Consider the following 14,787-nt stretch of genomic DNA (forward strand, 5'->3'; position numbering starts at 1 on the left):
GGATCATGACCTGAGCCGAAGGCAGTCGCCCAACCAACTGAGCCACCCAGGCGCCCCGCTTTACTGATTTTTGAATCAAATTCCAGATATCACATCATTCTTCTGAAAACAAAACAACAAAATGTTTATAAAGGAATTCCCTTGAAAACGGTCTCGTTGTGGAGTTCATTACTAATTGCTGTCGAAAATGTACCAAATGTTTCATTGTTCCATTAAGATATTTTTGTTTTCCAGGGACTTAACACCCCCTACCCCCCAAATTTTGTTCAAGCCTGAGCATTTCCTCCCCTTTCTTGGCTTCAAAATGATGTTACTTAAATACTTTAGGAACTTTTTTCTTCGAACTCAAACTCAAATAAATATCACCCTTTGCATTCTTTTAGCTTGACAGCACATTTATTTCTATTGCTCTTTTAACTTAGAAAATCCACTTTGAATTTACTTAGAAGTATAGCTTAGCAACAAGGGAATGGGAAATCATACTGTCACACGGGCTGAAATCTACATTGTATTTATTAGAACTATTTCCCCATTGTTATTTTTAAACCCTCATTGCATGAAGAGAGCATCTGTGTTCAGTTAACTTTTGATTTTTCACATTTTGAGCCATGGAATTGAGTATTTTTTCCATGTACACTTAAAAGTACCTTTGGAAAATGTTAACTGCATATCTTAATTGTGGCTGTTGTGGTTTTGAAATCTCTAGGATTTGGGGAACCTGAAAATACTTTGTACAGATAACATTTAAAAAAAAAAAAAAGAAGAAAAGTAGAAGCACTTAAATTCTGCACTTGAAGAGACAGATTCCTCTCCTAGATTTTGAGAGGTGAGAATTATATGCAATAAAATTTATATAGTTCTGTTCTCCAGTTGTCTCATAGTGCTCTACGGCCTAAATCTTGAAGGTCATATGCCAACAAAAAGACCTGACAAACTCTCAAAAATTGGAGAGGTTAATGTTCTTAATAGCAAGGGACAAATAGTTCTCTAAGTAGGTTTTGGAAAAATAAATTGAAAAATTTCTAGACTCTGTAGGTAGTCTGTTTCCAATTGTAAGCAGTCTTAAATTTAGAAATTTAATGTAGTTTCAGAGAAATATGATTAAGTAGATTAAACAGATAATGGGAGTGGCTTGCATTTGGATCTTCTTTTTACAGAGCTGATTGGTTAATTTTCTTTTATCATGTGACCCTGGATGTTGATTGCCAAGGATCCTGATTTTTCAGTAATTCTAGGCCTGTTTTCTGCAGAAAGTCTTAAATTGATTTTCCTTCAATTTATCAGTAGCATGTTTGAGTTGTATATTCTGTAGGCCTTCACGACATCATCCCATTTATTTTTCAAATTTTTGTGATTATGGTTAGAAATCTGTGACATATATATTGATGCTTTTCCTTTTTAGACCAGATTGCCCAGTTAAAATCTAAAATTAGATGAGGGAAATATTTATCCAGTTTATACATAATTGTTAACTTCTGAGTGATGTATTTGAATATTAGCCAAAATATTACTAATCTTAATGTCAGCAGTAATAAACTAATTACTTTTCAGCAACACCTACAGTAACCATTTAAACATCTAGTACATTTAGAGACTCTACAGTGTGGTGGCTAAATGAACTATATGTACTATGTACAGATGATCAGTTTTCAAAGACCTAAAAGTAGGTGCCTTATTATCATTGTTCAGTATTGCTTTTTCTTTGATTTTGAAGGTGCTCATTATAAATATTACTTTTGTTTCTCATGGCACAGTATAAATTCTATAAGCATAGGAAATTGAGCCGATTAGATATGGAACCTATACGATGCCTTGGAGTTTACCTTTTTAATTAAGTATTGGGTGTTTCTTGACCTACGCAATGTATGTGCTTAATATGACCACTTTCTAAACAATTATATTGTTCGAATTCTGAATAAATAGTAGTTAAGCATATAAAGGAAAACATGAATAAAATAATTACCAACATGTATTCATTCATTTATGCATTCTGAGCCATGAATTTCTTAATCACCTAACAACTCATGAAATATAAGTACTATTATCTCCATTTTTCAGATGAGAAAATGTAAGTGCAGAGAGGTTAAGTAACTCATCTAAGCTCACGTGGCCAGCATGTGACAAAGCTACTTTTGAACTCAGGCAGTCTAATTTTTGAGCTTATACTCTTAATCATTATTTTATTTTAAAATTGATTTTACTTTTGTGGACAGAGGACCCATATACACACGATTTTTGGTTATGTTTACTATAATGAAAAAATGGGGAAAAAACATCAAAATCTAAGTTGAGGTTAGTAGTGCCCCTAATGCTTCCACCTTTCCTAAGGTAGAGGCTGGGCCTGAAGTTGTCCTCCCTCTACCGCAATTGTTCTACTTTCCCCAAGGTGAGTGTTGCTCCTGGTATAATTAAGGCGCCTCATGACAAAACATTACTTTAACTCTCTGAGTATGTTTATTTTAGTACCATTTGACCAACATCTGTTTTGACTGAGTTTTCAATAAGGTCTTGCCTTCTGTAAATTGACAACTTTCTAGGAACTGGGAAGTTTTGTTTTATAAGGGTCTTCATAGTACTGGCCAGTTACAACATTGTACAGTATTCAGGTGGAGGTTTGGAGGAACTTGGGTGTGTGCGCCATATGCATTATTTCAGTTTCATTCTGCTTTCTGTAATACACTGATTTATTAAATCTGATAGAAAGTGTTAGAAAATTGTTATGAATATAGTCAACCTTTAATTATCTTTGTCCGTTTAAAGAAATAGTTTATATAAGCTTAAGATGATTTGTACTTTGTATTGTTTCTATTTTTTTTTTTTTTTTTTTAAGATTTTATTTATTTGCGAGAGAGAGAATGAGAGACAGAGAGCATGAGAGGGAGGAGGGTCAGAGGGAGAAGCAGACTCTCCACTGAGCAGGGAGCCCGAAGCGGGACTCGATCCCGGGACTCCAGGATCATGACCTGAGCCGAAGGCAGTCGCTTAACCGACTGAGCCACCCAGGCGCCCACTTTGTATTGTTTCTAAACAAACGTGTTTACATATGAGTGGAGCTAATTATTTAAGCATTTGAATAAAATATCTGAAGCCATATTGATGAGAAAGAGAAGATTATCCTGTTTCCCTGTCTGACTTTCACCTTTTACATAAACAGCCAGTCCAAGCACAGTCTGTGGCCCTGTGGGAAGTGGTTGAGTGATTTAGTTTACAAATCTTGCCTTTGAGAATAACCTGAGTTGGTTAGCAGTCTGAGAAAAGCTTAAAAAAAAAAAAAAGAACAAAGCTATAGCAAAAGCATCAGCAAAGGAGTTGATAAGTGATAATTGTCGTGATATTGAAACTGATTGGCATAGATGAGCCTTTCCTTGCCTGGCCCTAATCTTGTGTGTAATTAAAAGTTGACTGTCATGTTTGATTGCAAAAAAGCATATTTTAAGCACTAAGCTTAATCACTAACTAATTGAATGCTCTTTAGGATTGAATGCTCTTATAAGGAGGAATTCTTTCTCATTCTAATTTGATTATCATCTAATTTTATTATCTACTATTTTAACTTCCAAAGCAATATTTAGATTAAAATAAAATTTTATTTGGTTTTAAGGTATGTGAATGGCCATGCAAAAAAACATTATGAAGATACACAAGTACCCTTAACTAATCATAAGAAATCAGAAAAGCAAGATAAACCTCAGCATACAGTGTGTATGGATTGCAGTAGCTACAGTACCTACTGGTAAGTATTAATATTTTCTGGAGATGATATTCCTTACTCAGTGTCTGCAAGTGTTTCCTCGTTTCCCTCACTCTTTCCCCTCCCCCATCAATCTCTGAACCAGTTGCTACAGCCATTACCTCCTTTTAGTTTTGTTAGGATGCATAGGGGATTGGAGCTATCAGGAATGCCTGTCTTTATTCATTCAGATTTTCTCTGCATTGTTCCCTTCAACTTCTGGGCCTCCTCTTTCCCACCCGCTCTGTTCCTTGTCCATCCTGATAAGCTTCAGGGCAATGAAAAGTATTTCTTTGTGGTTGTTCTTTATAATTCTTTTTATTTTTCTTATTTTGTTTTTAATTGAAGAATAATAAGATAAACACTCGTGTTCAAAACAAAACAAAACAAAACCCAAGCCCATGTTTTAATTGTCCAGTTAACATTTTGTTATGTAATCTTGAAAACGTAACTTCTTGGTTTAAAAACTGTTTTGACAATCACCCCTCTCCCAGCACAGATCCATTCTCGTCTCCTCCTCTGTAGATAAATGTTAAGAATTTCATGTGTAGCCTTTCAGGCTTTTTTTTTTTTTTTTTAAAGTATCACATCCTTTAAAAGGAGATTGGAGGCCCTGTTCTTTCTTTGTAATATAATATGCATGTCTGTTTCATATAAATGACAATGAAATAAGCATCGATTTTTGTGACTACTTAGAAATAGGTTATTTAGGTTACAGTAATGTTAAATAATTCATATTCATTTGGTATGCTCAGAAGGTCAGTGTTTTTTGCAGTTTTAACTTCAGTGTGAAGCAAGTTTTTTTCCTTGACTAGTAAGTTATAATGAATAATTCTTTAATCCGTTTACTCTCAATTAAAAGGTTTTTGAGATTGAAGGGGAAAAAAGCCATTTGAAAGATCCCTTTGGAGATCTTTTTTGGCCATCCAGCCCTTAAATGTCACACGAAAGCAGTACAGGACAGGAATGAGGATTTAAAGTCTAAATTTAATCACTTTTGATTTATACTCTACTGGAGTTTCGTGCTAATCTTTTCTAATTATTCTTAGTTGATTATTGTATTGTAGAAAAATGTCCATCAAAAGGAAGAAAGAGTGGCTTCCTATCTTTACAATTTTTAACGGTTTAACATTATTAATTTGTGGCTATTAAATGAAATATCTTAAGGTTTAGTCATTCAGACCACTACTCTTTCCATGGAAGATGTCCAGACCTGGAAGAGAGAGAAGCGAGAGGTAGATAACGATTTCAATAAAAATGAAAATCTTACCAAGATTTTCATACCCGGGCTAGTGCTCAGTTTATTGTCATTTGCTCTTGTAAAATGCTCCTTCCTATGAAAGGTGAGCATTAGCCAGGCTGTTAGAGTGTTCTCATTAGTTTTTCCCTTTTTCCCTCAGGAAACTTAAATACTAGAATGACAGAGCTACCTAATTGACAGAACCATATGTTTCTTTAAGACTTACTTTTAGAGAGCAGAATTTAAGATCACTCTTTAGGTATAATTTCACAATCATTGTTCTAAGTCATGTCAACCTGTATGTACCCGATGTTGAAAACATTCATTCTTCTTGATTTTCAGTTAGCAGTGTGCATGAAATGCTAAATGGGGAAGTTTGGAAATACAGTTAAATCTCTGCTATAACAAGTTTGCCGTGGGTTTTCTTGCAATTGGTGAGATTATGAGGAAACAGTAACTCTGAGGAAATTTTAAAAATTATCTTAATGAAGTAGAATAGGTCTCTTTAAAAATATAGGTTACGTACTTCAGTGTCTTCATTTATAAGAATATACTTTATACTTTCTGCATTTTGGAGGAGTACCTTTATTAACTAGAATTGGAATTTGATTTGTTTTATGTTGGTATAATATGCAAAAGTACATGTGGTTTCATGGGTGAATTGTAATTAAATGGCAGATCTTGAACTTTGGGGAATATACACCATGGCGGAGGCTTCTTGGCCATTTGCCAGTCTTCTGTGTGAAGTTATACAGAGCTGCAAGTGTGTGGACACTCAGAGCTTCTGAAATGCAGGAAGGGAACTGCAGCTGGTCACATTACTGTATCATTTGTAGGTTTAAGAACAAAATGCCAGGGAATCACCCTGTAGGATTATACTGATGCCTTAAAAGAAATCTGCGATAGTTGCAAACTGATAAAGCTATAGTCTAAATTAACATTTTCCTCACACCTCAGCATGATTAGGAAAAAAACGAAAAAGGATTTCTTCTTTCTGTATGAATGTGTATGTGTGTTATTTTCTAGTATGCTTCAGTAATTTCACTTCAGTTCATCAAGTTTCCTTGCACATAAGTTTCTTATGGTTAGACTCAGTGATTTGCTTCCGAGGTAAAATATTGGTGCATTAGTTTTAACCTATTTGATTATTGTTATGCTTGTTGTCAAAATCTTTTGACTTTATCTAATTTTAAAGCTCCTTTTCCACGTGCTCTCTGCTCTAAAGAAGTTGAAACATGCTCTGAGGCTTAGAGTTTGTCCTTACTTCCCCTTTCCAAGAGTCCCTGCCCTTTCCTATCTTAGCATATCCTTCGTGAAGTTACCACTGAACTCTCCCCCACTTCCCTCCTCCCGGCTTCAATTGTAGCTGGATGTAATCTCTCCTAAACTCATAGTTCTTAGGATACTTGTAATTTCCTGCTGCACGTTAGGTTTTTGTAAATGTCCTTGGGGACTGCAGGAACCATATATCAGATAACATCTTCCATAGTACTCAGTGTTTGGTGCAGAGTAGGCAATATATTGTATTGTTGGAAAGATTGTATTTTGATTTATGTCTTCCAAAAATGGGGAAGGTTACACCAAATCTGTAATATTTGCCCTCTGATCATGCTGGAGGACTAAAGAACCACAGAACATCTTTCTCAAAGAAGACGTAAATCGTGGCTTGTGTGAGCTATTTCATTTACCTCCCAAGAGGGACACTCTGCTGCAGAGCAGTTCCCTTCACTTCTCACATAAACAGGACATCCGGAAGAAGCACGTATTGACCAAACAGAACAACATAAAATGGGTCACTGTTTCAAAAGAGGGAAAGCAATACCAAAAGGAGTAATTTTGATTTGACACAAACCTACTCCTAAAGGAGACTTTCATTTTTATAGAAATTCATTTTATTAACTAGAATTGGAATTTGATTTGTGAAGATTTCTATAAAATGAATTTCTATAAAAATGAAAATCTCCTCAAGATGTTCACACAAGGGCTAGTGTTCACTTTTATTATGTGTTAAGTAGTATTTCCTTTCCTCCCACCCCAGCTTCTCTCTCCAGTCAGTAAAAATGTATGTAGTATACATTATTGTATCAAAAAGAAACTATGATTAAAATTAGGAACTTTTATCTGATTTCTTACATAGACATTTGGAATTAATAGTTTTAAAATGCTGAACAGAAAACTTTTGACATCTGACATAGTCTTGTCGACTCTGATCCGATAATCAATAGTAACCGAATTTCTGAGAATACAAAAATACGAAAGGAATATTAAAACTAAATAAAATAGGGGCACCTGGGTGGCTCAGATGGTTGGGCGTCTGCCTTCGGCTCAGGTCATGATCCTGGGGTCCTGGGATCGAGTCCCGCATCGGGCTCCCTGCTGGGCGGGGAGCCTGCTTCTCTCCCTCTGCCTCTGCCTCTCTCTCTCTCTCTTGACTTTCATGAATAAATTAAAAAAATAAAAAATAAAAAAATAAAATGAAAAATACAAAATTAAACTACTAGGCAGGGTAATATTTTAAGGCACTATATCAAACAAAGACATATTAGGAAATGTGAATCAGTTTGTCTAGAAAAAAGACTTGTATTTCAGATTTTTTAAAAAAAGATTTATTTATTTTAGAGAGAGTTCGGGGCGGGGGGAGGGAGTGGAGGAGCAGAGGGAGAGGGAGAAACTCAAGCAAATGAGCCCCATATGGGGCTCAGTCCTGAGACCCTGAGATCACAACCTGGGTTGAAACCAAGAGTCAGATGTTTAACTGACTATGCCATGCAGGCACCCCTGTATTTCAGATTTTAAACACCTGTAACAAATACCAGTTTTAACTAAAACTAATAAAAATGAAGTTCTTAGTTTTGGACTTAAATTGATACCGAATCATTTTCAAAGGAAATTATGATTAAATATTAAAAAGGAGGGGAAAAAAGTTAAAAAAAAAATGGAGCACCTGGGTGGTTCACTGGGTTCAGTATGGAACTCTTGATTTCGGCTCAGGTCATGATCTCAGGGTCGTGAGTTTGAGCCCTATGTTGGGCTCTGCGATGGATGTGGAGCCTGCCTAAGGTTCTCTCTCTGCCACCCCCCCCCCCCCCCGCCCCGCCTTGTTCACACGTGTGTACACACGCTCGCTCTCAAAAGAGAAAAGTAAAAGGGAAAATCTTTAGACTATCTTTATAAACAATTTGGGTACAAATCTTCAGTGTTGTAAAGATTAGAGAACAGGAAGAGTTTTGTTTATTTAAAAACAGTATTTTTAAAGTTTAAAAAGAACTTTTTCAGTAGAGGTGGTCTGAAAACATGAAAGGCTCTTCCTTAATAAGCTAGTACTTGTCTGCTTTCAACAAAGGATATAGGTTTTCTGGGGCGCCTGGGTGGCTCAGTTGGTTAAGTGACTGCCTTCGGCTCAGGTCATGATCCTGGAGTCCTGGGGTCCTGGGGTCGAGTCCCGCTTCAGGCTCCCTGCTTGGCAGGGAGTCTACTTCTCCTTCTGACCTTCCCCCCTCTTGTGCTCTCTCTCTCTAATTCTCTCTCTCAAATAAATAAAATCTTTAAAAAAAAAAAAGGATATAGGTTTTCTCTGCAGTTGTTGTTCTAATTTTCCAAAATTGGCTTATTTGATGGCAGTACATCAGAATTTAGTAAAAGAGAATTTAAAAATAAGTTTGCTATGTAAGTTCTTTTGGGTTTTAACTTTCCTTGGCTTGAAAAGATGAAGTCACTAGAATACAGGCTTTTTTTTTTTTCCTGTAATTCTATCTTTTATAATAAAACCAGAGGTCAGATTTGCCTTCGGATGTCACAATATTATGCAAGGGAACAAAAAGGAATTTAAAACTTAATGACAGACCCGCCATTGTTCTTCTTGAGGGGTACTTTTTGCGTAAAAGTTTTCGTTTTGTTTTGAGGGGATTTACAACTTACTGTTTTTTTGGTTTTTTTTAAAGATTTTATTTATTTGACAGAGAGAGACACAGCGAGAGAGGGAACACAAGCAGGGGGAGTGGCAGAGGGAGAAGCAGGCTTCCCGCGGAGCAGGGAGCCTGATGTGGGGCTCGATTCCAGGACCCTGGGATCAAGTCCCATGTCAGGCTCCTTGCTCAGCAGGGAGCCTGCTTCTCCCTCTGCCTGCAGCTCCCTCTGCTTGTGCTCTCTCTCTCTCTCTCTGTGTCAAATAAAGTCTTTAAAAATAAATAAAGATCACTGTAGCCAGTAGATTAAAGGACTTGTTTCTTTACTGTTGCATAATAAATCAGGTTCATTTGTATGATGATTGCTTCTTGTTTCAGATAGGTGGTGAAAGGTTTGGTTTGGGAATATTTTCTTACTTCTTCAAGAATGTGATATGGGTCTTTATAACTTCAATAGCACTTAACAATAGGAATGGAAAAACAACCTTAGAATTTTAAAGCTAAGGAAGAGATTTTTCTGTTTTGGGTGTGTGTGCCATAAAATATTGTAGCAGTTGAGCAATTAAAAGTGGCTAGTGGGACTCAGGAATTTAATGTTTTAATTTGTTTTGTTGAAGTCAACCACATGGGGCTTCTGTATTTCAGAATGCAGTAGCTATTATACTAGATGTTGCAGCCTCAAACTATTAAAATTTAACATTGAGTATTTTAATGTTATGAAACTTTCAAAACCTTTAGACAAAAATCTGAAACTCCAAAAAGGAAATAAGTCAGTTTCACTAATTAAAATATTTTGTTGCAAATAATTAAAACTTAAATATAACTCAGTAAGATATATCAAAAAGAAAACTTACATATTACTGAGTTAGTTTCACCTGAAATCTGCCAACCTGTTCATTATTTGTATCAGGATGTCATAAAGAAATCCCAGATTATTGTACCATTACAAGCAAAAATACCTTTATAAATAGCCATTTCTGAAGAAAAAACACCAATAACATTGAAATAAAAGGAACTATATTAAAAAACTATATTAAAATATAGTTTTCCGACAACCAGAGGAAAAAAGGAAGCATCACGTACTAAAGCCATTTCCATTAAATCAGAAACAAGACAGGAATACCTTTTATAGTCATTTACCTGTCAGTATTCTCAAACATTATTTTGGCAGTTCTAGCCATTGAAATAAGACAGTAAGTAAATGAGATAATTCGTATAAATATTGGAAAAGAAGAAAAAAAATTTTGTTTTCAAATTATATAATAGAATGCACAGAAGTTCAGGGAGACTTTAGTGGAAAACAACTAGAATCAATAAAAAATTCTGAAATGGTGATATATGATAAATATATAAATACTAATAGCTTTCTCTTTATTAGCAGTCATCAGTAAAAAATGGAAATGACCAAAGAAACAAAAAAAACAAACATTCAACATAATGATAAAACTATAAACTAGGTGTAGGAATAAATGTATTGAAGAAGACACAAAGCAAAGCTGTAGATCCTTTGTGAAGAAAATTTGGTATTATAAACAGTCCTTCCTCCCCCCACATTTTTACCTTCAGAATTTTTTGGGAAAGATTTATTTGAGAGAGCGAGCGAGCGAGAGAAAGCATGCACATGAGTAGGGGGAGGGGCAGAAGGAAAGGGGGAGAGAGAATCTTAAGCAGACTCCTTGCTGAGCACAGAGCCCAGTGGGGGGCTTGATCTCACCAATCTGAGATCATGACCTGGGCCGAAATCAAGAGTCGGGCACTTAACCAACTGCCCAGGCGCCCCTTACCTTTGAAATTTTTACTTGAGAGTCTAATTTACATGACGGCCCGCAAACAGAATGGGAACAGCATCCGGAAAAAACAGAATAGCAGATGTGTTGGCTCTTACTCAATAAATAAATATTTTTTGAGCACCTATTCTGTGCTGGGTACCTAGTTTTTAGTGCCATCATTCTCCAAAATAATGCACTTGAAGGGGTGGAAAGAAAATATAGAACTTCTATTAAAAGTTTATTTTTATTTTTATTTGAGAGAGGGCAAGAGCACAAGCAGGGGGAGAGGCAGAGGGAGAGAGAGAAAGCAGACTCCCGCTGAGCGGGGAGCCTGATGGGGTTCTTGATCCAAGGACCCTGAGATCATGACCCGAGCTGAAATCAGGAGTCAGACACTTAACCAACTGAGCCACCCAGAGACCCCTGGTAGTTTTTATTAAAAAAAAAGTTTTGGCCAATAATATACCTGATGCCTGTGGGTCTTTTGATTAGGTGGTGATGTGTCATGAACTAGACACAGAATGTCCTGAATCAGAGCTTCACTTGTTGAGCTCTCACCCTTGTTCATTTTGCAGTATACTGCAGTCTATCTAGTTACATGGATTAATTACTTAGTTTGTCCAAGTCAACCCTCATCAAATGGATACACTATTTAAAAGATTTTTACCAAATGGGGGGCCTGGCTAGCTCAGTTGGTGGAGCATGCGATTCATGATCTCGGGTTGTGAGTTCGAACCCCATGTTGGGTGTGGAGCCTACTCAAAAAAATTAAAAAGTGGTGCCTGGGTGGCTCAGTCAGTTAAGCATCTGACTCTTGATCTCAGCTGAGGTCTTGATCTCAGGGTCATGAGTTCAAGCCCCGTGTTGGGCTCCACGCTAGGTGTGGACCCTACTTAAAAAAAATTTTTTTTTTAAATACAAAAGATTTTTACCAAACAAGCCCTACAAGATGATAATAATAGGAACACAAATACTGGTGAACAAGAAAAGGGCAGGCTGACAGGCTTTCCTACTCTGAGCTCATTAAACACATGATAAGGTAAAAATACTGACTTTCTAATAAAAACACAGACTAGTCAGATTTGATAAGTTGGAAAAAAAGCTTAAGCTACAAGAAGTATGAATTTATATCTCTTATGATTAATGTCAAAACTCACCCTATGTGTATATTATACTTTGAGATATTTGTTAAATCATAGTGTGAAAATGTCCTAAATAGGACATTTTCAAATAGTTTATTTCACCTCTAGCTTATTCTTTTAAGATGTTTCTTTTTTTATACTATACACATTAATTTAGATGTACTTATATATGAAATTTTATATAGAAACATGTATAAATACGTTGGGGGTGGTGGATGCTCAGTTTTGTTGTTTCATTTTTTAACCTGATTAGATGCCTCATGAAACTAATTTGAAGATTTCTCCTTAATAGACTAGTGTTTTGCATTTTAGAATTAGAGGGGGCATATATAGTGCAGGGAAAAAAATAGGAAAGAAGTGTTTCTAAAGTTATAATTAAAAAAAAAATAAACCCACATTAAATTTTAGGATAAGAAAATGATTAAGTCATGCTGTAAATTTTCATTTTTGGGGAATGGGAAAGAAAGCACAGTTGGGGGGCACCTGGGTGGCTCAGTCGGTTAAACGGCTGCCTTCGGCTCAGGTCATGATCCCAGGGTCCTGGGATCGAGCCCCGCATCGGGCTCCCTGCTCAGCGGAGAGCCTGCTTCTCCCTCTCCCTCTGCCTGCCACTCTGCCTACTTGTGCTGTCTCTCTGTCAAATAAATAAATAAAAAATATCTTTAAAAAAAAAAAAGCACAGTTGGGGATGACCAAGTGAGGAATTTTTTTTAAGATTTTATTTATTTGAGGGAGAGAGAGAGTGTGCATGCACGCAGCCACACAAGCTTGAGCAGGGGGAGGAGCAGAGGGAGAGAATCCCAAGCCTACTCCATCCAGAGGGTGGAGCCCTGTGCCAGGCTTGATCTCACCACCCTGAGCTCGCCACCCCAGATGAAAGCTTAAATCTATATATAAAGCAGGTAATACAGAAGTGAAAGAGAAGATTGGGAGGCAAAGGTGAGAGAGAAGAAAATATAAGTAAGGCTAACATTGTGGGACCATCAAATACTATACCTTAATTTGGCTATACATATCTGTGGATTTGAAAATCACTGTATAAGGGGGTAGAGTGAGGGAGATCACACCAAAGGAAATAACCAAAGTATGGAATAGAATGCTAGTTGAAATGGAGGAGAAAAAAGATGCGTTTGGGGGAAATTATAGACAGAAAAGTAGAAAGGATTAGACATGATTAGATGTGAGAAATTAGAAATAAATTAAAACCTGAAAGTATACACATAAAGAATCAATGTAATCAAGAAATTGGACAATTTTATTTTGTTCTTTTTTAGCGTAAGCAGAATGTGAAATAAAGCTGTGATTTTATCCATTTTTTACCTCCCTAATTATATAGTAGTGTAAATAACTTGTTTCTTACGAAAATTTACCTGCTACTTGAAGTATGTTCTTTTAGTGCAAGGTAGTAAAATTAATTTTTTTTCTTAACATCAGTGTACATGTAAATTCCATACTGTATGCTTAATTTCTTTATTAACTATTGGCTTAAAGTAATTTAAAACTAAGATCATTTTTGGCTCAAGGAATTTGGATTTAAGACTAATCTTCACATAGCCAAGATGATAGTGTGGTTTGTTTCAAGGTTTTAAAAGTAAAGAAAGATACCAGTTCCCTTCCTACCTTGCTTTTTATATCCTATTTCTTTGTCTGACATCACTAATATGATTTCAAGTGTTATTTTTTGTCTTTAATGTTCAAATTACTTAGATTTTCTTAAACAATTCCTTGTTTTTTCTAAATACAAAAGTGAACCTTTTCCTTTTCTGACAAGTAGCCTATTAGAAGTAGAGGTTGTCTTTACTTGAAGAATCATCTAAAATCACTAAACAAAAACTTTCTTTTTTTTTTTTTTTAAAGATTTTGTTTGTTTATTTGACAGAGAGAACACAAGCAGGGGGAGGGGCAGAGGGAGAAGCAGACACCCCGCCGAACAGGGAGCCCAATGCGGGCTTGATCCCAGGACTCTGGGATCATGACCCGAGTGGAAGGCAGACACTTAACCGACTGAGCCACCCAGGCACCCCTAAACAAAAACTTTCTTAAGTGTAAATTTAATAGCCTAAAAATTTGTTGTATAATATACGTAATTCTTGACTTTTGTTTGTTCGACACATGAAGTCCTATGTGAATGAGATGCTAAACCCTGGACCGCCTCTCCTAGTGAAGTACTAATCAGGTTATCTGAACTCTGACCGGCTTCCTCCTATCACAATTTCTCAGTGACAGCAGTACAGAAAGAAGTCAAAGAGGAATACAACTCTTTATAGTATTACTTCAACTACATTTTGGGAACCAGGTGTATTTTCACCTTACAACATTTAACCATATTTTATAACATTTATTTCAAAATGGGAAATGCATTCCAAGTTTCAGAGGACTAATCTACAAGCTTTGGAAATCTTCTTGAAGGGAAAGAGTGACTGTATTTTTTTTTTTCAGGTATTAGAGGTGAGTATAATTCTGACTGATTGGCTTCAACACAGTTGTAAACCAGGGAGAGATTTTTAGAACTTGTGTACTTTAAATCCTTCTGTTTACCTTGGGAGTTTTTAATATCAGTATTAGTGGGATAGTTTCCAATTTGAAAGCAGTGTTTCAGCTAAAACTAAGGCAGCCAGACAACATTTAAATTCTCATTTATATTCGACTTTTCTTACTGATTTTCTTTTGACCTCTTGGCCTGGGAGGAAGAAGAAATCAAAAGGTGTTGTGGGCAGCTAGAGAAGCCCATGCTGTGAGGCAGCTCTTCGTTACACAAAGGAAGGAAACTAACATTTATTGATCTCTACCACATGCTAGGCACTCTTAGAAGTTTTGGCCCATAGAAGTAGGTGCTTTCCTTTAACGTCATCATCATCAAATAATACTTGCATAGTGTGGTAAATTCAGAGTATAAAAGTTATAATCTTAGAAATAAGTGTCCTTCGGGGCGCCTGGGTGGCTCAGTTGGTTAAGCGACTGCCTTCGGCTCAGGTCATGATCCTGGAGTCCCGGGATCGAG

General features: G+C 36.3%; 1 protein-coding gene across 3 annotated transcripts in view; it reads left to right on the forward strand.

Moving 5' to 3' along the window:
• Positions 1-14,787, forward strand: part of USP3 (ubiquitin specific peptidase 3) — a 110,243-nt gene that overhangs the window by 31,848 nt on the left and 63,608 nt on the right. Inside the window, exons 2-3 of one of the 3 annotated variants that reach the window (XM_021694046.2) lie at positions 707-826; positions 3,602-3,733. The exons of 1 other annotated variant lie outside the window; for it this stretch is intronic. In XM_021694046.2, coding sequence (XP_021549721.1) covers positions 3,705-3,733 — 29 coding nt within the window. In that variant the 5' untranslated portion in view covers positions 707-826; positions 3,602-3,704. The remainder of the gene's footprint in view (positions 1-706; positions 827-3,601; positions 3,734-14,787) is intronic. One more of the 3 variants, XM_021694047.2, reaches the window with a different exon arrangement.

This window comes from Neomonachus schauinslandi, chromosome 9, assembly GCF_002201575.2.
Source record: "Neomonachus schauinslandi chromosome 9, ASM220157v2, whole genome shotgun sequence".
NCBI lineage: Eukaryota > Metazoa > Chordata > Mammalia > Carnivora > Phocidae > Neomonachus > Neomonachus schauinslandi.